Source organism: Rhinatrema bivittatum, chromosome 6, assembly GCF_901001135.1.
Source record: "Rhinatrema bivittatum chromosome 6, aRhiBiv1.1, whole genome shotgun sequence".
NCBI lineage: Eukaryota > Metazoa > Chordata > Amphibia > Gymnophiona > Rhinatrematidae > Rhinatrema > Rhinatrema bivittatum.
In genome coordinates, this window is record NC_042620.1 from 149,349,755 (window position 1) to 149,372,244 (window position 22,490).

The 22,490-nt window shown below is 46.1% G+C and overlaps 1 protein-coding gene across 4 annotated transcripts in view; it reads left to right on the forward strand.

Annotated features, from left to right (window-relative positions):
• ANKRD44 (ankyrin repeat domain 44) overlaps positions 1-22,490 on the forward strand; it is a 427,478-nt gene that overhangs the window by 336,112 nt on the left and 68,876 nt on the right. For all 4 annotated transcript variants that reach the window (XM_029606056.1, XM_029606057.1, XM_029606058.1 and 1 more), the window contains one exon: positions 5,831-5,976. In XM_029606056.1, the coding sequence (XP_029461916.1) occupies positions 5,831-5,976 (146 nt within the window). The remainder of the gene's footprint in view (positions 1-5,830; positions 5,977-22,490) is intronic.

Here is a 22,490-nt window from a genome sequence, read left to right on the forward strand (position 1 = left end):
CCAATCTTCTCGTTTTATTCACCAGTCTCCTGTGCGGAACCATATCAAAAGCTTTGCTGAAATCCAAGTATATGATATCGAGTGCTCTTCCTCTATCCAATTCCTTGGTTACGCAGTCAAAAAAGTCAATCAGATTTGTCTGACAGGATCTTCCTCTGGTGAATCCATGCTGCCTCTGGTCCATCAATTCTCCGGACTGTAGATAGTTCACTATTCTCTCTTTCAACAGTGACTCCATTACTTTTCCCACCACCGAAGTGAGGCTAACCGGTCTGTAGTTACCAGCCTCCTCTCTGTTCCCACTCTTGTGAAGAGGGACCACCACCACTCTTCTCCAATCACTCGGCACCACTCCTGTTTCTAGGGATCTATTGAACAGGTCGCACAGCGGTCCCGCCAGCACATCTCTGAGCTCCCTCAGTATCCTTGGATGAATCCCATCAGGCCCCATGGCTTTGTCCACTTTCAGATTCTTTAGCTCTTCCCATACATTATCTACTGTAAATGGATTTTCCCTCTGTTCCGCTTCCTCCAGTTTCTTGTTGTGTAGAGATGGTCCTTCTCCAGGGTCTTCTTTAGTGAACACAGAGCTGAAGTATTCGTTTAATATTTCTGCCATTTCTTCGTCTCCCTCCACACATTGATCATTTCCACCTTTCAATTTCACTATACCACTTTGGACTTTTCTCTTTTCGCTGATGTATCTGAAAAATGTTTTGTCACCATATTTTATCTCCTTGGCAATCCTCTCTTCTGCTTGACTTTTTGCCAACTTGATTAATTTCTTAGTCTCCCTCAGTTGAATCAGATATTCTTCTTTGTGCTCCTCCCTTTGGGATCTTTTGTATTTCTTGTATGCAGTTCTTTTAGCTTTAATTTTGTCAGCCGCCTCCTTTGAGAACCAGATAGGTTTCATTTTTCTTTTGCTTTTCTTTACATTTCTAACATATAGAGCAGTTGCCTTGGCGATTGCTCCTTTTAGATTGGTCCACTGTTGATCCACATCTCTCTCATTTTCCCATCCATTTAGTTCTTCCTCTAGGTACTTCCCCCATTTCCTCAAAGTCTGTGTTTTTGAACTGTAAAACTCGGGTCTTTGTGGTTCTTTTCCCTATTCTTTTAGTGATATTAAACCATACCGTTTGATGATCACTGGTGCTGAGGTGGGCGCCCCACCTTGACAATCAGAGACGATTTCTCCATTATTGAGCACTAAGTCGAGAATAGTTCCTTCTCTCGTGGGTTTCAATACCATTTGTTTGAACAAAGATACTTGCATGGCATCCAGTATTGCTCTACTGTTTTTAGATTCTGCAGATGGGATTTTCCAGTCTACATCTGGCATATTAAAGTCACCAATGATCACCACTTCCCCTTTCTTACCTATCTTATGGATGTCTTCAACCAGATCTCTGTCCAGCTCTTCCTTTTGGTTTGGAGGCCTGTAAACCACTCCAATATAAATGGATGCTCCATCATCTGTTTTTAGGTCGACCCCATAGTGCTTCTTCCTTGCCCCAACTACCTTGCAGCTCAGATGCTTGGATATTATTTCTGACATAAGAGCCACACCTCCCCCTTTTCTATCCACTCTGTCCTTCCTTAACAAGTTATAGCCTGGTATTGCCGTGTCCCAATCATGAGATTCTGTGAACCATGTCTCTGTGATAGCAACGATGTCCAATTCTGCCTCTGTCATTAGGGCCTGCAGATCTGGGATTTTATTTCCCAAACTATGAGCATTGTAGTCATAGCTTTCCAGGTACTCTCTTTACGGTTATTGCTTTTCCTGTACTCCTTATGAGACTTTAGTTGAGATTTGTATTCACTTTACTCGTTCCTTTTGCAGTTGTGCCATTGATGACAGAGTTATCCATCTCAATGTTTTTCTCTAGAATTTCTTCAGTTAATATAGGGAGGGCTTTATGTTCTTGTTGCATATGATACTGTGTGTGTCTCCTTGTTACAGGTCTAATTCTACCAGAGCCCACTGTGATCCTGTTTTTTAATGATTTACTTGATGAACTGATTGAGTGGGAGGGTGTACTTGTTGGCTTCCCATCTGTCAAGAATGGGTGACTGTGGAACACATGTGTTATCCTACCTGAGTCTACTGTATTTCTTTTTCTTGACTCCTGGTTATTCTTTGGTGTTGGGGAATTATTTTCTGAGTAATGCAATATGGGTGTAATCCTTTTAATTGAAGCTAATTGAGCTTTAACCTCAGTCAGCTCCGTTTTCAAAGAAGAGAGCTGTGCACAGATCGGGCAAGCTCCAAGTCTCCAGATGCTTTCCCTCAGAATAAAGGCACTACAACAGTTGCATTGGATAGTTCTCATATTGGTTAAGTTTTGGATTGGTATGTCCTTAGCTGTTAACTTACTAATTGATCTTGTTGCTAATGCTAATTTAGACAGTCTATAATAGTAATCTAATCCCAGGGGTGGGTGGGAAACAAACAGTTGAACCTGGGACAAGCAGGACACTTTTTGGAACTTTATTAGTCCTTTAGCTATTAAAGGACCCCCTCAGCACTTCTGTGCCAATATTAACCAGATTATTAAAGAACAGCTATACAATAATAGAAAAGCAGGTATACTGGATCTTAAAAATAACAGTTTGCAAGCAACAATTACAATTATTGTATAATAACAGACCTAGAGAAAGGTATAAAACACAGAAGTTCTACTGCTCAGAGAGCCCAGATGTTAGTGCAGCACAAAGCAATTAATTAGAAGAATAGTGAAAGAAAACAAGCAGGGGTTTTTTTTTTTGGTTTTTTTCTTTTTTCCCTCAAGAGCACCACAGAAAAGTAAGAGTCTTTTATCCCCCAGAGAGCACCACAAAAATGTAAGAGTCTTCTCTCACTAACATTATGACCTTGGGCAAATCACTTTATTTCCCATTGCTTCAGGTACTCAGAAAGTAACTTTCAAACCGGTGCACATATGTCAGCCCGCGCCCAGGTACGTGGCTATTTTATAACATATGCGTGCAGGTTATAAAATAGCCTGGCCTTGCACAAGTGTGCCAAATTTTTAGTGGGCACGCACATGTGCATGCAAATTATGCTTCTACTGTGGAAATTGGGGAATTTTAAAAGGGATTCACGCCGACGCCATTCCCAGTTTTACCAGTTCATCCCCAGTTTGTCCATTTAAGAGAGAGGTCCTCCAACCTCCCCCAGTTTGATAGCCTTCCCCCACCCCAGTTAGCCCCAGTCCTCAAAACCCCCAGATCTGCCTATTTTTCTTACATAGTCTCCAGAGCAGAAGTAAAGTTACCTGGCAGGGAACCTCGGTGCATGCCGGCTCACATCAGTATTTATGTGCACATCTTAGGTTCACGCCCCGAAACGCCCTTGCCCCGGCCGGCCAATGCCCCGCCCCATCTGAAAACTTCCGAGATGTGCGCGGTGCGGGAGACACGCACGTATCTCGGGGGCTATTAAAATCCGCTCAGCACGTGCAAGCCCAACTTCTCCAGGCATCCCCTAAGTAATGTGCTTGTGAGGTTTTTAAAATTCACTTCTTAGACTGTAAATTCTTTGGGGCAGGGACTTACAAAAAATGCTGCAAACCATCTTGAGTTAAAAATTGGAAAGTTGGTCTAGAAATACAAAATGTACAAATATGTATGTAGATCTCTAGAGCGTCATAGATACATATACATAAGGAAGAACTTTAGCAGACAGGAATAAGATAGAGAGATAGACATTAAACTTTGAGGGAAAGGAAGCTCGAGTGAGACTGGGTTGGTGGGAGTGAAAAAGACATGTAGATGGGATTGAGTGAGACAGAGAGGATGCTAGAAATAAGAGTGATGGGAGAGAAAGCCATGCCCGGTAGAATTGGAGAGACAGAAAATGACTGAATTAGTACAGGGATTAGTAGCACCAATTGCAAGGTTTCAACCTTAGCTGCTTTAACATTGGGATGGAGCAGCAGACAGATGGGGAAAGGTGGACATACTCCCAGGGGAGAGAGTGGAAAGAGGAATCCACACTTTAAGAAAGCAAAGGGTTCTGGGGAGGGGAGGGGAAGGTCTCTCTAATCTACAGTCCAGGCAGGCAGTGAAAAGGAGGAGCGAGGGAGAAGCTGGAGGCGGAGAAAGAAAGTCCAAAACCCTGTATACACCTAGAGGGAGAGAGATCCCTAGAGGCTATGAGAATGAGATTGGGCAGTACTGCGTGCTAGAAGATTTGTTTAACCTGTTTGCTAGAAGAAAAGGCTGTAAATAAAGCCCCACTTTTGTGAAGAGCTCTTCCTGTGTGGGTCTGAAGTGAGTCTGAAGTATAGCAGCAGCCGTCCAGCACAAGGCCAGGGTGCAGCCTTCCCACACAGTCACTCCCCTTTCTTCCACATTGCCACATACGACTTTTACAACAGGCTTAGGCAGGGATTGGGAGGTCAGTGCTGCCGGGAATTAAAAAGTTTTTGGTTTTTTTGGCGGGCCAGTCAGGGCTGGTGCTTCCATAAGGCAAACTAGGCGGTCGCCTAGAGCACCACAGTTTTGGGGGTGGCAAAATCCTGCCAGCATGAGAGATCCAGAGGGGTATTGTGCCAGAGCGATTACCATCAAAGAAGGGAGTACTGTTCTGGAGCCACTGCTGCTGATAGGGAGCGCTGTGCTAGAAGGAAGCTGGGGGAGGGAGGTTCATGACAGAAGGTTTACCTAGGGCGCCAAATGCTCTTGCACCGGCCCTGGGGCCGGCATTGTGAGTCAGTTGCAGAGCTGCACCCTGCCATGCAGAAGGCTTCTGAGTTAGATCTTCCTTAGCCCGGGCTGGTCAGGGCTGGAGATGCTTCAGAGGCAATTTATGAAATAGCCCAGTCTGGCAACACTGTGGGAGGTGAGGTTTATTTAAGATAAGGCTCCCTAGTTTGACACTGGGAAATCTAAAATTTCAGTTAGTATTATTGCATTATACAAATGGAAAGGAGGTGTTTGAAGGCGGGATGGTAATTGCATTCTTGGGGAGAGAGTGGGGAAGTTTATGGTTACAGAAGCAAGAGATTCACTTGGAGAGAAGAACTAAGATACAATATATAGGAAAAAATCGTAAGAATGTGGAAACCTGAAAGCATGAGAGAGAGAGAGGGGTAGATTTTCTAAATCTACGCGTGCGCGTACTTTTGTTCGCGCATCAGGCGCGAACAAAAGTACGCCGGATTTTATAAGATACGCACGTAGCTGTGCGTATCTTATAAAATCCGGGGTCGGCGCGCGCAAGGGGGTGCACTTTTGTGCAACTTGCGCGCACCGAGCCCTGCGCGCGCTGCCCATTCCTTCGGAGCGGCCTCAGAGGGAACTTTCCTTCTATCCCCCCGCACCTTCCCCTCCCTTCCCCTACCTAACCCCCCCCCCCCCGGCCCTATCTAACCCTTCCCCCTACCTTTGTTGGCTAAGTCACGCCGGCCAGTGGCTGGTGTAACTCTGACGGAGGTCAGGTTAGGAAAACGGACACTCAAATTTACGAGCATTCATTTTCTTAACCCATGGTTGTGCACTGGTTAGGAAAATGGACGCTTGTAAAATTGAGCATCCATTTTCCTAATCTGTGGAGAGCCACTTCTTGGCGTCCAATGCTGAGGCGACACTAGGGCTGTACAGTTTCCCCTAGCGCCTCCTTTTCTAACGCCTTGGCGCACGTTAGGAAAGCTGGCATTCGATCAGAATGCCCGTTTTTTGCACACTGATATTGCATTGGCCTGTTACAGTTTTATGTTCACCTGGAAGCGACATATAGGGAGATGGGCAGAATCTGTGCTGCTCGAAGCAGATTATGATTAATAAGACTTTTTTTTTTTTTTTAACCCTTCTTTGTTAGAACGCCATTGCATGCAGCAGCTTTCACTGGTCGCATGGAATGCTTACAGCTCCTTCTAAGTCACAACGCGCGAGTAAATGCTGCAGATAAGTCAGGGAAAACGCCAGTGATGATGGCGTCTGAAAATGGACATGCAGGTGCTGTAGGTATGTATGTATGTATGTATTTATTTAGAAAATGTATATACCACTTAGACATGGTTCAAAGCAGTTCACAATAAGATATATACATAAGTAAAACCAAAAGTATACTTAAACCAAATAAAACTATAGTATATAGCATCAAAATATATGTGTGCTCAATCTAGTGTTCTGTGTATAGCAGGGCTGGCGCAAGAGTATTAGGCACCGTAAAGAAAACCTCCAGCCTTGCAAACAATTTCCTAGCCTCACCCCATATCCCCATATTAGAAAGTATGCATTTCTAATAGATTTTACATGAAAAAGTACATTTGAAGTATAGTCTTCTGAGGTAAAAATATCACTTATTTATAACAACATGTATATTATATTTACATGCACTGCTGTAGTGCCAACCATAAAAACCCTGCAAAAAAGATACTTTGAATCAATATGGGATTAGGCCTATTGTAATATCTTTTGGGTGTGGGTTTGGCCCTTAGAAAGCCATGAGTAAACGGAAGTTCATTTACAATATAGTAAATCTCCTATATCAAAACAGCACTAACTCCTAGCACTCAAACAGCAACAACCTTACCTGTAAAAAGCAACTGCTTTATACAAACACAACACTGCAAATATGACACCAAGCCTTCAAACACCATACATCTCATATTAGGAAAACAGAACAAGTCAAAGCTGCTATATATAGATCCCTACTCAGAAACTACACACTTGCAGAATACCTCACCTCGGTCACAAATGCAGAACAAAGACAGACCCTCACCAAATACAGAATAAAGAAATCATAAATTATAAATGGAAACATGCAGATAAAATCTGAACTGGAAACTGCAAAAAGCCAGACTCTGCATGCAATGCTACAACTGAAAAACAGAAATATTAACATTCCTGTTAAAACATCAAATAAAAAAAATAATTAATAATAATACTAAAACAATATGAATAAAAGGAATAAATATTTCAAAACAGCTGACAAATAGAATAGCATTCAGTAATTAAAAACTTGTAACAGTTTATTAATTTTTTCCAAAAACCAATAAAATATTTCAAAGCAGCAAATACATCAAATAACAACCAATAATTAAACCAAATAAGGCAGTGGTTCTCAACCCTGTCCTGGGGACCCCCCCAGCCAGTCGGGTTTTCATGATATCCACAATGAATATGCATGAGAGAAAATTTGCATGTTATGGAGGCAGTGTATGCAAATTTTCTCTCATGCATATTCATTGTGAATATCATGAAAACCCGACTGGCTGGGGGGTCCCCAGGACAGGGTTGAGAACCACTGAAATAAGGGGTAAAAAGAATCTCCCTTGCCATACTGGGGAACTTTAGATTTCAGATGCCCCAAGATTGCCATGGATTAGCAAGAATGGGGAGGAGGTTGCTACACATAACCTTTTTCTTCTCTCTCTCATAAATAGACATCCCTCACTCACACACACGTTTGCTTGCTTGCACTCTCTCTCTCTCTCACACACTTATATACTCACACCCGCTTATTCTCACATGCTTCCTCATTCACATGCTTCCTCATTCACATGCTCTCTCTCACTCACATGCTCATTCTCTCACTCATTCTCCTCCCCATCTGGAAACAAGGATAGTGACAATCTCTTCCTTTTAGTCCCAGTGGCAGACAGGACTCCTCTTTCTTTGGGCGATGGGGGCTGATACTGCTCTGCCTCCTGCTCTTTCTTTTTTCTTCAGCCACATGGCTGACACTCATCAGACGTTGCTCTGCCTCTTGCCCTTTCTGGCCTTGGCAGTGGCGTTTCCTTCCCACCAGTGCAACTCCACGCACTACAACTTCCTCTTCTGAGCCTGTGCAGGCAGGAAGAAAGAAATGTCATCCCTGCACCACCTCCAAAACTGTGCACTCTAAGGCAGCCACCTAGTTCACATAATACAAGGGTGGCCATCTCCGGTCCTCAAGAGCCACAAGCAGGTCTGGTTTTTAGGATTTCCACATTTCCTAGCATGTAGACAGATGGACTCAGGAGCGGTGGATTATGCTCCCCTGCCAGCAGATGGAGATGGAGCAAGCTGACATCACATTTTATATATACTGCTGCAGTGACCACAGCCTGCCAGTGTTCTCCATCTCCAACAGATGGTGGACGTGCATCTCCCTATGGGGATTGCTGTGAATTTTGAATGGGAATTTTTTGAGAAATAAAAGCCCCGCTCTCCTGTGGTGATACCTAAAGGTCCCTCCCCAGTTGAGAATTCCTGAGGTGATTTCTGTGGTCCCTCAGAGGTGTGCATTGGTCCAGTAGCTGGTTCCCGGTGTGGTCTTAGCTGCTTGTACAGCTGAAAGGCTGAGTGTGACAATGACAGCAGATGCCCTCTTCCCCTGCAGCCGGAGACCATCTCTGTACTCAGCCAGTAAGCGCTGAGCTCCAGTAAGTTAAAAAAAAAACCCCCAAACTTTTACCTACAGAGACAGGGGGTTTTAGGCCTTCTTCGGTCTCTGTGCTCGGCGTGCTGTCCCAACATTGTTCCCGTTCCTGGAGGGGGTTAGGGGAACTGGGCAGCCTGGCGGGTTCATGGTGTCTCCTTGCCACTCCCCACAGAAGAAGCTGGCAGTGGAGTCTACGCTTCTGCGTCTTCTCCGGCTGAGGGCTGTGGTTCCCATGCCTATGTCTCAGGAAAATACGGGGCACTATTCCATTTATTTTTGTTGTAGCCAAGAAGGAACGTTCCTTTCATCCCATCCTGGACCTCAAGAGTGTCAACCGTCATCTGCGAGTGACTCATTTTCACATGATGATCTGTGATAATGGCCGTACAGTTAGGAGAGTTTCTGACCTCCCTTGTTCTGTCCGAGGCTTACCTTCATATTCCCATCCGTTTGGAGCACCAACGTTTTCTACACTCTGCGGTACTGAGTCGCCATTATCAGTTTGGGGCGCTGTCCTTTAGTCTGATCACTGCCCCCAGAACATTTTCCAAGGTCATGGTGGTTGTGGCGGGCAGCATTGAGAAAAGATGGGATCCTGGTACACCCATACTTGTATGACTGGCTAATTCGGGCCAGGTCTTTGGCAGAGAGCAGTCTGGTGACCAACAAGGTGATTTCCTTGCTTCAGGAGCTCAGTTGGATGGTGAACCTGGCCAAGAGCAGTCTCCAGCCTTCTCAGTCGCTGGAGTATCTGAGAGTTCACTTTGACAAGAGGCTGGGCAAGGTTTTTTATGCCGGACGCATGGATCCAAAAAATTGATGTCTCAGGTGTGTCAGTTTGTGAAACACTATCCGTACGACAGTGTGGAGCTATCTACAGGTGCTTGGTTTGATGGCGGCAACCCTGGAAGTGGTTGCCATGGGCAAGGGTGCATATGCCTCCTCTTCAGCGCTCTCTGCTGTCTTGTTGGAACCCAAAGTCTCAGGGCTATTTAGTTTGGCTCCACTTGCCATTAGAAATCTGCTCTCGTCTCCAGTGGTGGTTGCAGGAGGCTCATCTGAGAAAGGGAGTTTCCATGTCCTCCCTGAACTGGTTAGTGCTCATGGCAGATGCGAGCTCCAGGGTTGGGGAGCTCACTGTCAGGAACTGATGGCCCAGGGATGTTGGACTGTTGAAGAGGCTTTCTGGAACATCAATCGCCTAGAAATCCAGGCGGTTTGGTTGGCATGGTAGCAGTTCAGCCACAGGCTACTGGGTCGAGCAGTCCACGTGATGTAGGACAACGCAACGATGGTGGCCTTCATCAATTGCCAGGGAGGAACCAAGAGCCAGCAAGTGTCACAGGAAATAGACCAACCTATTTACACTTTCGAATAATAGAAGGACTAGGGGCATTCCATGAAGTTAGCAAGTAACACATTTAAGACTAATCGGAGAAAATTCTTTTTCACTCAACGCACAATAAAGCTCTGGAATTTGTTGCCAGAGGAGGTGGTTAGTGCAGTTAGTGTAGCTGGGTCAAAAAAGGTTTGGATAAGTTCTTGGAGGAGAAGTCCATTAATGGCTATTAATCAATCACCATCAGGCGCCGGCGAGCAGGGAGGCCACCCTCCATCCTGGGCCCTAAACAACAAACTGAATGGCAGAAAAAAAAAAAAAAGATACGGAACCAACAACCAACAGCAGGAGGTGAGGGAAATTGAATGACTGAGATCTATGACCACGCCCCCCCCTGACGTCACTGGGAGCTCCGGCAACGGTTGAAGAGCGCCTAACCATCAGGCGCCGCGTGCCATGCGTCGCGCTCCGAAGGGCGCTCCGACAGAGGCCCTCCCCTTTGTGCACCCTTGTGCTTGTAAAAAAAAAATAATAATAATAAAATCTTTTATATTTTTCTTTTATTTAAACTTTATTCCAATTCTTTACCTTTTCTTTTCGCTTGTTAATAATTTTAATTAGAAATGTTCTTTGTATTAGACTATGGAAATTTATTTCCTGCTATTCTGTTTAATGTAAACCGGTATGATTTACATCGGATGTAAGAATGTCGGTATATAAAAATTAAAAATAAATAAATAAAATAAATAAATAAATTATACTTAGGGAATAGCCACTGCTATTAATTGCATCAGTAGCATGGGTTCTTCTTAGTGTTTGGGTAATTGCCAGGTTCTTGTGGCCTGGTTTTGGCCTCTGTTGGAAACAGGATGCTTGGCTTGATGGACCCTTGGTCTGACCCAGCATGGCAATTTCTTATGTTCTTATGGAATGGGCGGAAGGACATCTTCAGATGATCTCGGCTTCTCACATCGCAGGAAAAGACAACATATGAGCAGACTTTCTCAGCAGGGAGAGTCTGGACCCCAGAGAATGGATGTTGTCTGCCGAGGTGTTTCAGCTGAAAGTGGATCACTGGGGTCTTCTGCAGTGATTGCTACCTTTCTCTGCGCTCGGACGTTCTCCACTTCTCTAGCATATGTGCGGTTTTGGAGAGTGTTTGAGGCCTGGTACAAGGAGCACTGTGTTCTTCCTCGCTAGGTTAAGATCCCACTTATTTTGGATTATTTGCAAGATGGGTTGAATAAGGGATTGGCCCTTAATTCCTTGAAGGTTTAGGTTGTGGCTCTTACATGTTTCAGATGCACGGTGTTGTTTCCTTATCTCGTCCCATCCTGATGAGGCACATTTCTTGAAGGGAGTGAAGCACATTCGGCCTCCCTTGCGGTTGCTGGTTCCTTTGTGGAGTCTTAACCTGGTGCTGGATTTTTTAACGGGCCGTACGTTTTGACCGCTGTGAAGCCTTTCCTTGCGGTTATTGACCCTGAAGGCAGTGTTACTGGTGGCTATATGTTCTGCGCATCGCATTTCCGAGTTGAAGGCCCTGTCTTGCCAGGAACCTTTCCTTCAGGTGATTCCAAGGGCATTGCAGTAGCTTTGTTCAAACAAATGGTAATGGAACCCACCAGAGAAGGAGCTATACTCGACTTAGTGCTCACTAACGGAGATAATGTCTCTGATGTCCAGGTGGGCGCCCACCTCAGCACCAGTGATCATCAAATGGTATGGCTTAATATCACAAAAAAAGATACGGAAAAGAAGCACAAAGACCCAAGTTTTGCAGTTCAAAAACACGGACTTTGATGAAATGGGGAAGTACCTGGAGGAGGAAATAAAAGGCTGGGAGAACAAGAGAGATGTGGAATCAACAGTGGACCAATCTAAAAGGAGCAATTACTAAGGCAACTAATCTATATGTTAGAAAAGCAAAAGAAAAATGAAACCTATCTGGTTCTCAAAGGAGGTGGCTAACAAAATAAAGGCTAAAGCGTTCAAGAAAAATAAAGATCCCAAAGGGAGGAGCACAAAGAAGAATATCTGGTAGAACTGAGGGAGACAAAGAAATTAATCAAGACGGCAAAAGGTCAAGCGGAAAGAGGGATTGCCAAGGAGGTAAAGAGAGGTGACAAAACATTTTTCAGATACATCAGTGAAAAGAGAAAAGTTCAAAGTGGGTATAGTGAAATTGAAAGGTGGAAAGGATCAATGTGTGGAGAGAGACGAAGAAATGGCACAAGTATTAAACGAATACTTCAGTTCTGTGTTCACTAAAGAGGACCCTGGAGAAGGACCATCGCTAGTTAACAGAAACTGGAGGGGAGTGGAGTAGATGTAACTCCATTTACAGTAGAAAATGTATCGGAAGAGATGGAGAAATTGAAAGTGGACAAAGCCATGGGGCCTGATGAAGTTCATCCCAGGATACTGAGGGAGCTCAGAGATGTGCTGGCGGGTCTGCTGTGTGACCTGTTCAATAGATCCCTAGAAACGGGAGTGATGCCGAGTGATTGGAGAAGAGCGGTGGTGGTCCTGCTTCACAAGAGTTGGAACAGAGAAGAGGCTGGTAACTACAGACCAGTTAGCCTCACTTCGGTGGTGGGAAAAGTAATGGAGTCACTGTTGAAAGAGAGAATAGTGAACTATCTACAGTCGGGACAAATCTGATTGACTTTTTTGACTGGGTAACCAAGGAATTGGATCAAGGAAGAGCACTAGATGTCATCTACTTGGATTTCAGCAAAGCTTTTGATACAGTCCCGCACAGGAGACTGGTGAATAAAATGAGAAGCTTAGGAGTGAGTGCCGAGGTGGTGGCCTGGATTGCAAACTGGTTGACGGACAGCAGACAATGTGTGATGGTAAATGGAACTCTCTCTGAAGAGAGAGTGATTTTAAGCGGTGTACAGCAAGGATCGGTGTTGGGACCAATCCTGTTCAATATCTTTGTGAGCGACATTGCGGACGGGATAGAAGGTAAGTTTTGTCTTTTTGCGGATGACACTAAGATCTGCAACAGAGTGGACACGCCGGAAGGAGTGGAGAGAATGAGATGGGATTTAAGGAAGCTGGAAGAGTGGTCAAAGATATGGCAGCTGAGATTCAATGCCAAGAAGTGCAGAGTCATGCATATGGGGAGTGGAAACCCAAATGAACTTTATTCAATGGGGGGGGGGGGGGGGGAGAGAAAGGCTGATGTGCACGGAGCAGGAGAGAGACCTTGGGGTGATAGTGTCTAATGATCTGAAGTCAGCGAAACAATGTGACAAGGCGATAGCTAAAGCCAGAAGAATGCTGGGCTGCCTAGAGAGAGAGGAATATCGAGTAAGAAAAGGGAAGTAATTATCCCCTTGTACAGGTCCTTGGTGAGGCCTCACCTGGAGTACTCTGTTCAGTTCTGGAGACCATATCTCCAAAGAGACAGAGACAAGATGGAGGCGGTCCAGAGAAGGGCGATCAAAAAGGTGGATGGTCTTCATCAAATGACTTATGAGGAGAGATTGAAGAATCTAAATATGTACACCCTGGAGGAAAGGAGGAGCAGAGGTGATATGATACAGACTTTCAGTACTTGAAAGGTTTTAATGATCCAAAGAAAACAACAAACCTTTTCCGTCGGAAAAATATCAGCAGAACCAGGGGTCACGATTTGAAGCTCCAGGGAGGAAGACTCAGAACCAATGTCAGGAAGTATTTCTTCATGGAGAGAGTAGTGGATGCCTGGAATGCCCTTCTGGAGGAAGTGGTGAAGACCAGAACTGTGAAGGACTTCAAAGGGGCATGGGATAAACACTGTGGATCCATAAAGTGAATGAAGAGTGAGTGGCTCGCGGGAATGACGGCTACTACCTGGAGATAATACCCTTATTCAATATACATACACACGGTTAATGCGACTCCAACATTGCTCTAAGCTTCAACGGCAAGAGGAAATGTGGAAAAAAGGATTTGCATTCACAAAAAAGCGGGGAGTAGCTTGCTTGTTATGGCGGTTACTAACCCAAACCAATTAAGCCTGATGATACTTCACTTTCAATGTATATCCAGCATAGCTCTCTGCTTCAGCGGCAGGGGAGAAAGTCGATACTTCACTTTCAATGCATATCCAGCATAACTTTCTGCTTCAACGGCAGGGGGGAATGAAGAAAAGTGGATCTATATACAGACAAAAACCAACAAGGACTGAATTACATAGTCTGGGTAAACAAATAAGCATGGGTGTAGCTTGCTTATTGCGGCGGTTACTACCCCTAAGTAATTAAGCTAGATATTTCACTTAGATGCAGTTCCAACACTGCTCTCTACATTAATGGTGGGGGTGGAAGGGAAATAGAACCAAAAGGTTACTAAGAGCCAAGAGTAACAGATAAGTATGAGAGAAAAAAAAAGTGCGATACTTGCTGGGCAGACTGGATGGGCCGGTTTGGTCTTCTTCTGCCGTCATTTCTATGTTTCTATATGTTTCCTTCTTGCCTAAGGTCCATTTGAATCAGTCCATTTCTTTGCCATCCCTGGATAAGGTCAGGGATGCAAGGAGTATCACTTCCTGTGTTCCTTGGATGTCAAGAGACTTGTTGTGCAGTATCTGGAGGTTTCTGAACCTTTCTGAAAGTCAGATCATCTGTTTGTCCTTCATGGTGGAAGGAAGCAGGGCGAACCAGCTTTGCAGGATACAATAGCTCGCTGAATTAAGGAGGTGGTCATGGCCACATATGTGGATGCTGAAAAGCCGCTGCCTGTTCAGGTTAGGGCTCATTCCACTAGAGCTCAGGCAGTATCATGGGCGGAGGCTAGGTTGTTGTCTCTCATCGTCATTTGCTGAGCTGTGATGTGGTCCTCCTTACACACCTTTTCTAGGTTTTATCGTCCGGATGTGCAGGCCCAGGAGGATGCAACCTTGTATGTGCGGTGTTGACTGGACCGTGGGCAGCCTCCCACCATGTTCAGGAATAGCTTTGGTACATCCCACTGGTCCTGAGCCTATCTGTCTACACGCTAGGAAATGGAGAAAGCAAATGTTGCTTACCTGATGTAACAGGTGTTCTCACAGGACAGCAGGATGTTAGTCCTCACAAATGGGTGACATCGAGGATGGAGCCCAACCACGGAAAACTTCTGTCAAAGTTTCTGGAACTTTGACTGGCCCCTACTGGGCATGCCCAGCACGGCACTAACCCTGCAGCCAGCAGGGGTCTCCCTTCAGTTTTGTTTCAAAGCTACAGGCAGTGCCAAAAAATAAAATAAGAAAAACGAACCCAACACCGCGGGGCGGCAGGCGGGTTTCGTGAGGACTAACATCCTGCTGTCCTGTGAGAACACCTGTTACATCAGGTAAGCAACATTTGCTTTCTCACAGGACAAACAGGATGGTTGTCCTCACAAATGGGTGAGTACCGAGTTGAGGATGTCTGAACGTGCACCAAAAGTACCCAACGGTGTGCAACAGGCACAACAACTGGGGTGAAGTTTGGTAGAGGACATCCGCACCCCACTGGAAGTTTGGTAGAGGACTTCCGCACCCCACCGGAAGGGTGTTGGTACGTCATGTTGGAAAAAGGTTACGCAAGACAAATTGGCCGAAGATGGAATCCTGTCTTTCAGCTTTGTCCAAACAGTAGTGGGCTGCAAATGTATGGAGAGAACTCCAGGTAGCAGCCCTGCAGATGTCAGGAAGCCGCACCGATCGAAGGTGTGCTACTGAAGTCACCATGGCCCTTACAGAGTGTGCCTTTATACGGTCTTGAAAGGGAATGCCCACTTGCTGATGACAGAAACAGATGCAGTCCGCCAACCAGGAGGAAAGAGCCTGCTTACTCACAGGTTGCCCTAACTTGTTAGGATGGAAAGAGACGAATAATTGAGTGCTCTTCCTGTGGGCAACTGTACGGTCTAGATAGAAAGCTAGAGCACGTTTACAGTCGAGGGTATGCAGAGTCTGTTCCCCAGAGTTGGAGTGGGGCCTGGGAAAGGAAATAGGTAGTATGATGGATTGATTAATATGAAACTCCGAAACTACCTTAGGTAAGAATTTAGGGTGAGTGCGGAGTACTGCCCCGTCCTGCAGGAGTTTAGTGTAAGGCGGATAGGTAACTAGGGCCTGTAACTCACTAACCCTGCGAGCTGAAGTGATAGCCAGAAGAAGTAGCACTTTCCATGTGAGATATTTAAGGTCACAGGAGTGAAGAGGTTCAAAGGGTGGTTTCATAAGGCGACCAAGAACCAGATTAAGGTCCCAAGATGGGGCCGGAGGGCGTAAAGGTGGCTTCAAATGGAGCAAGCCTTTAAGAAAGCGTGTTACAAGAGGTTGTACTGAAATAGGGACACCCCCGATACCTTTATGGAAGGCGGCTACCGCACTGACATGCATTCTAATGGAAGAGGTCTTTAGACCTGATTCTGACAAATGCCAAAGATAGTCCAAAAATTTAGGAATTGGACAGGAAAGGGGATCAAGGGACTGCGAAGTGCACCATGATGTGTACCTTTTCCATTTGTAGGAGTAAGATTTTCTTGTGGAAGGCTTTCGTGAAGCGATGAGGACACGAGAAACTGAATCCGATAGGTTAAGTGGTTGAAGGACTAACCTTTCAACATCCATGCCGTCAGGGACAAGGCTTGGAGATTGGGATGGAGGAGAGGCATCCATCGTTTTGAGTGATCAGATGCGGATCCGTTCCCAGGGGAATGTGTCTGCGGATGGAGAGATCCTGGAGTATGGGAAACCACACTTGGCGTGGCCAGTGTGGTGCTATCAGGATCATGGTTCCCTTGTCCTGACGTAGCTACACAAGAGTCTTCGACAGAAGAGGAAGTGGAGGGAATGCGTAAAAAGCAGACCGGTTGTCCACGGGAGGGAGAATGCATCCCTGGGCCGAGAGTGCTGAGACTCGAATGAGAGTGCAGTAATTTGCCACTTTGTGGTTCTGAGGGGACGCAAAAAGGTCTATGTGGGGATAACCCCATTTCTGGAAAAGAGAGGTCGCTACCAAGGGATTGAGTGACCACTCATGTGGTGGAAGACACGGCTCAGCGGTCTGCCAAAACATTTTCTACTCCCGGCAAGTAGGTGGCCCTGAGGTACATGGAACGGGAGAGGGCTTCTGCCCAAATCTGCGCAGTTCCTGACAGAGAAGGAAGGAGCCTGTGCCTCCCTGTTTGTTGATGTACCACATGGCCACCTGGTTGTCCGTCTGAATCAAGATTATGTGATTTGATAGGCAATCTTGAAAAGCCCGGAGAGCGTATCGGATTGCTCGAAGCTCCAGGAAATTTATCTGGTGTTTGGCTTCCTCTATAGACCAGAATCCTTGAGTTTGTAGACCGTTTACATGGGGCTCCCCAGCCGAGGTTGGAAGCGTCGGTGGTGAGAATTATTTGAGGATCTGGTGGGTGAAAGGGCAAGCCCTGTAGGAGGTTGGACTGATTTTTCCACCAGGCAAGAGACAGACGGAGTGCATCGGTGATGCGAACAATGGTCGATAGAGGCTGAGTGCCTTGGATCCATTGTGATTTCAGAGTCCATTGCATGACTCTCATGGCCAGACGGGGGCCATTGGGAGTCACATAAACTGAGGAGGCCATGTGTCCCAGCAGAATGAGAAATTGGCGTGCTGTTTGCTGTGGGTTGAGACTGCAACTGGCAAGCTAGGGACACAAGGGTTTGAACACGTTGATGAGGAAGGAAGGCTTTTGCCTGTAAAGTGTCCAAGTCTGCTCCAATGAAGGATAAGTTTGAGATGGGAGTAAGTAGGATTTCTCGTAGTTTGACAAGAAATCCTAGAGAAATTAGAGTTCGGATTGTCAGGGTCAGAGAAGACCGAGCGGTTTGCTGGGTTGTGGCCCTGATCAACCAGTCGTCCAAGTAGGGGTAGACATGGACGCCTGCCTCCTGAGGAAACGCTGCAACCACTACGAGACATTTGGTGAAACTCGTGGTGCGGATGCTAGGCCAAATAAATGGGAGCACTCGGTATTGATAGTGGTTTTGGCCTACTAGAAATCGGAGGTATTTGCGATGAGACTGAGTTATCGCAATGTGGGTATAAGCGTCTTTGAGGTCTAGAGAGCAGAGCCAGTCCTCTCTTTGCAGCAGAGGGAGAAGCGAGCCAAGGTTACCATCTTGAACTTTTCTCTGTGAAGGTACTGTTGAGAGCCCATAGGTCCAGGATTGTCGAAGTCCTCCTGACTTTTTTGGATCAGAAAGTACCTGGAATAGAACCCTAGTCCGTGTTGTGAGAGAGGAACGGTTCTACATCGTTGGACTGGAGGAGAAGGAGAAGGAAACTTCCTGCTCTAGAAGAACAGAGTGGTCGGTAAGTCTCCACACTTGCAGAGTGGAGAGGTCCGAAGGAAGAGTTAGGAAGTTTAGATGGGTAACCCTGTGCAATTATCGCTAGCACCCATTGATCTGTGGTGATGCGATGCCATGTTTCTGTAAAGTGGCTTAGTCGACCTCTTACTGGTATGTTTGCTAGAGGGCTAGGCACTCTGCTCTCTAGGGAAAGTCAAACCCCGACCGCAAGGCCTGGTTGCGGAGCTGTTGTGGGCTTTTGCTTTCGAGGTTGACGAGGCTGAGGCTTTTGATACGGCCTCGTTGACCTAGACTTGGTGTGTGGGGGATAATACTTCCGTGGACGGAAGATGACTTTTTGGGTTCCCTCTTAAAAGGTTGTTTAGAAGGGAAGTCAGAATGAATCGATGAACGCTGCTTAAGGGTCTCGTGATGATCCTTTAATTCAGCAACTATTTGGTGAATTTGCTCACCAAACAAATTATCCCCTAAACAGGGCAGGTCGGAGAGCCTGTCCTGAACCTCCAGGCGAAGGTCAGAAGACTTAAGCCAAGCTCAGCGTCTTGCTGAGATGGCTGTAGCAGATAATCTAGTGGAAGCATCAAAGATGTCGTAAGATGTTCTTATCTCATGCTTTCCAGCTTCAAATCCTTTAAGTACGAGGGTTGAAGGTGTTGTTGGAATTGTTCTGGTAAGGTATCTGAAATTCTTGTATCTGCTTAAAATGACCCTGTTGATTTGGGTCATATACAGCTGATAAGAAGCTATCCTGGAAATGAGCATGGCTCCTTGGTATACCTTTCTGCCTATACTATCTAGGAACTTGCTCTCCTTGGTAGGAGGTATGGATGAGTATGGCTTCATTCTTTTAGCTTTCTTTTGAGCGTACTCTATCACAACAGAGTGGTGGTCTAGCTGTGGTTTTTGAAAACCAGGTGCTGACTGTACAAGGTAAGTAGAGTCAGCTTTTTTGTTTACTGGAGCAACAGATCCAGGAGTTTCCCAATTCTTTTTTAGAAGGTCTAGAAAAACCTGATGAATTGGAATGGAAGTGATGACTTTTGGGGCATCCAAAAATTGGAGTAATTCCATCATTTGGTGCCTGTCATCTTGCTTCGATTGAAGCTGAAAAGGGACCAATTCCGACATTTCCTTCACAAAATTTGTGAAAGAGAGGTCCTCAGGGGGAGAATGCTTTCTGCTTTCAGCAGGAGAGGGTGGTGAAGGTAAATCATCGGTATCTGTGGAAGTATCATCACCCCAGGTGTCATAAGGGTCAGGTTGTTGACCTGTAGGACCACGAGGGGGTTGGATACCTGAAGGTCCCGGCTGAGGCTCCGAGAATCCCGAAGGAATCACTGGAGGCATCGAAAATACCTTCGGAGGCATTGGTGCGGGCATCGAAGGCATCGATGGAGCTGATGTGCGTATCGCCCCGGAGGAATGTATCGGTGGCGATGGACGACACGGCATCGTTGGGACTACTCCCGAAGGAGGAATTCGATATGGTGTTTCTGCTCCCGATGAAATTGACATCGGGGAGCGCACCGGTGCTGTCGGTGACCCAGGTATCACCAATGGAAGGGCGGTCATGAGCGCTTCCATCTGGGCGAGCAGCGGTGCCAGCGCTGCTGGAATCGGGTCAGTGACTGGTTCCACTCTCGGTGGCGGAGTCGGTGCCGAAGGAGTCTGGAACCGTTGCATCGCTTTGTCGATGGCCTCCTGGACCAGCCGGTCCAGTTCTTCCCGGAGACCTGGGGTAACAATACCCGGCTCCGCAGAAGAGGGAGGCTGAGGCTGAGCCAGAGGGACCACCGTCACCGGTGGAATCGCGGCTCCCAAACCCCGATGGGGAGAGGGTTGCCTCAGTGTCTCAGAAACAGAGGTGGACGGTGCCACTTCTGATCGAGACTTCTTCGGTGGCGGCTCGGACGGAGTGTCGGAGTGTGAGCATGGAAAAGGAGTCCCATCTTCTCCATTCTGGCTTTGCGACCGTTTGGTGTCATAAGGGCACATTTGGTGCAAGTCAGGACATCATGCTCACTCCCTAAACATAATACACAGACTCTGTGAGGGTCTGTGATAGACATGGTGCGCGTACAATCTGGGCACCGACGGAACCCCGACGCCAGGGCCATTGACCAAAAATTTAGCCGCGGGACGGTCGACGGCTAGCAGGCCGTGAAGACCAAACTCGACGGTAATCGGCGAAAAACGGCAAAAAACATACCGAAACACCGCGGGCTAGATTTAGATAGAGGAGGGACCCCTGTGGGGCGGAATTTTACTTCAAAGAAGTTTGAGAAGAGTTTCCTGTCAGGAATGTGGTAAGAGCTCAACCGTGTGGCTACTGCTGCGCGGAAAAAAGAAGACTGAAGGGGGACCCCTGCTGGCTGCAGGGTTAGTGCCGTGCTGGGCATGCCCAGTAGGGGCCAGTCAAAGTTCCAGAAACTTTGACAGAAGTTTTCGGTGGTTGGGCTCCATCCTCGATGTCACCCATTTGTGAGGACAACCATCCTGCTTGTCCTGTGAGAAATTACTTACCTGATAATTTCGTTTTCCTTAGTGTAGACAGATGGACTCAGCTACCTACCCCCGGCTGCCAACTGATTGTGTCAATAGTCATCCTGGGGAGAATCAGATCCCAAGGGATTACTGGTAAGTGTTCATCCTGGCTTGGGGTACCTATGTGCTTAGTTGAGTTCAGTGTTTATTGTTGGTTGAGTACAGTTATGGTTGACTGTTTTTAATCACGTTTTTTTGCTAGTCTGTCTACAGTGGCTTTTGAAGAGAATACTGGCAGGCTGGGGTCACTGCAGCAGTATATATACTGTGATGTCAGCTTGCTTTGTCTCCATCTGCTGGCGGGGGAGCATAACCTACTGGTCCTGAGTCCATCTGTCTACACTAAGGAAAACGAAATTAGCATGTAATTAATTTCTCCAATTAATCTGCATGAGCTATATTTGCATATGATTACATTAACTGGATAAGTGCTGCTATTTATCTTATCCAGTTAAGTTAACTGAATAAGTTATAATCCTGCTGAGTAGAACTTACCTGGGTATATTCAGCGGCATAGCTGTGCCACTGAATATCCCTTATGAGTTAGCCAGATAAGTTATATCCGGCTCACTTGGGGGCCAATACAGTAAATGGCGCGGGAGAGCGGACGAGCGCCCGCTCTCCTGGGCACGATTCAGAAAAATAATTTATTCAAATTAGGGCCCGCGGTAAAAAGAGGGGCTAGGGGCACTAGCACGTCCTTAGCGCTTCTTTTTGGACAGGAGCGGCGGCTGTCACCGGGTTTGACAGCCGACGCTCAATTTTGCCGGTGTCGTTTCTCAACCCGCTGACAGCCACAGGTTCGGAAACCGGACGCCGGCAAAATTGAGCGTACGGTTTTCAACCTGCGAGCTGCGGGCCGTTGGAGCGCACTGTACTGTATCAGCCTGTTGGAAAGCTGGATATCCTTGAATACTGGGCTCTTAGTTTCCAGACAGAGTTTCCTAGAAAGGGAATTCCATAGCTGAGGAGGAAAGTTTTCAATGTAGTTCTCACTAGTTTCATCTGTGCCAAAGAAAGAGTACATAAAAAAAAAAGCTTCCTGTATGAAAGGGGGAATAATGAAACAACTGGTCTTGTAACTAGGGCCCATTTGTTTAATGCCATAAAATTCAGATTTACAGTTTTAAACTTCTAATGGAAATATAGCAGTGACCAGTAATGGGGTAACTCTCAGCAGTGCGCTGATTCTACATCTACTCCTCGCTCTTGACACTTAATGGGAACCTACTAAGCAAAAAGAACATACAGGTCTCCATTATGTAAAGACAAAGCTGTTTACTCAGCTTTATTTGTGTGTATAGTGCTATGCAAGATCCAGCATGAGCTTACAGGGCTCCTTCTTTAATGTGCTACAAGTTGAACACTGAACAGACTTACTCAAGGTCACTTCGGGTGCTGGATCTCCATGTTTGGTAGCTTTTTATATTCAAATTAGAATGCAACACTGAGAATCCCAGTATGCATCTTGACTGTCCTCTTCTCTGAGGACCCAGAACACATTTTGGTCTATCTTTTTTTTTTTTTTTTACTTATCCCCTTCTTTGAATGATGGCAAGAATCTGCTAATGCAAAGATATATAGTGGAGGGGATTCAGTTGTATGATGTATAAACCAGAATAGTGTGGCAAACGTATACTCCATGAGGTCGATGGTCAAAAGTTTTGTCCAGGTGAATTTTCGAGTACCCGGGAAAAAAAATAGTAAATTGAAAATTTCTCCTTGCTTTTCTGGTAACTCATTACCCACAAGAAGCAGGACTAGGAGCGTTCCACTGACGCAGCTAAAATGTATCCGGGTGACGCCACTATTCACTGCTAGCCAGGTAAGCCTGATAAGGCTGATAAAGCTACCTGGGTGTGTTTAGCAGAACGTTTACTTGAATATCTTCTATCGCATATCCAGGTAAGGTTACCTGG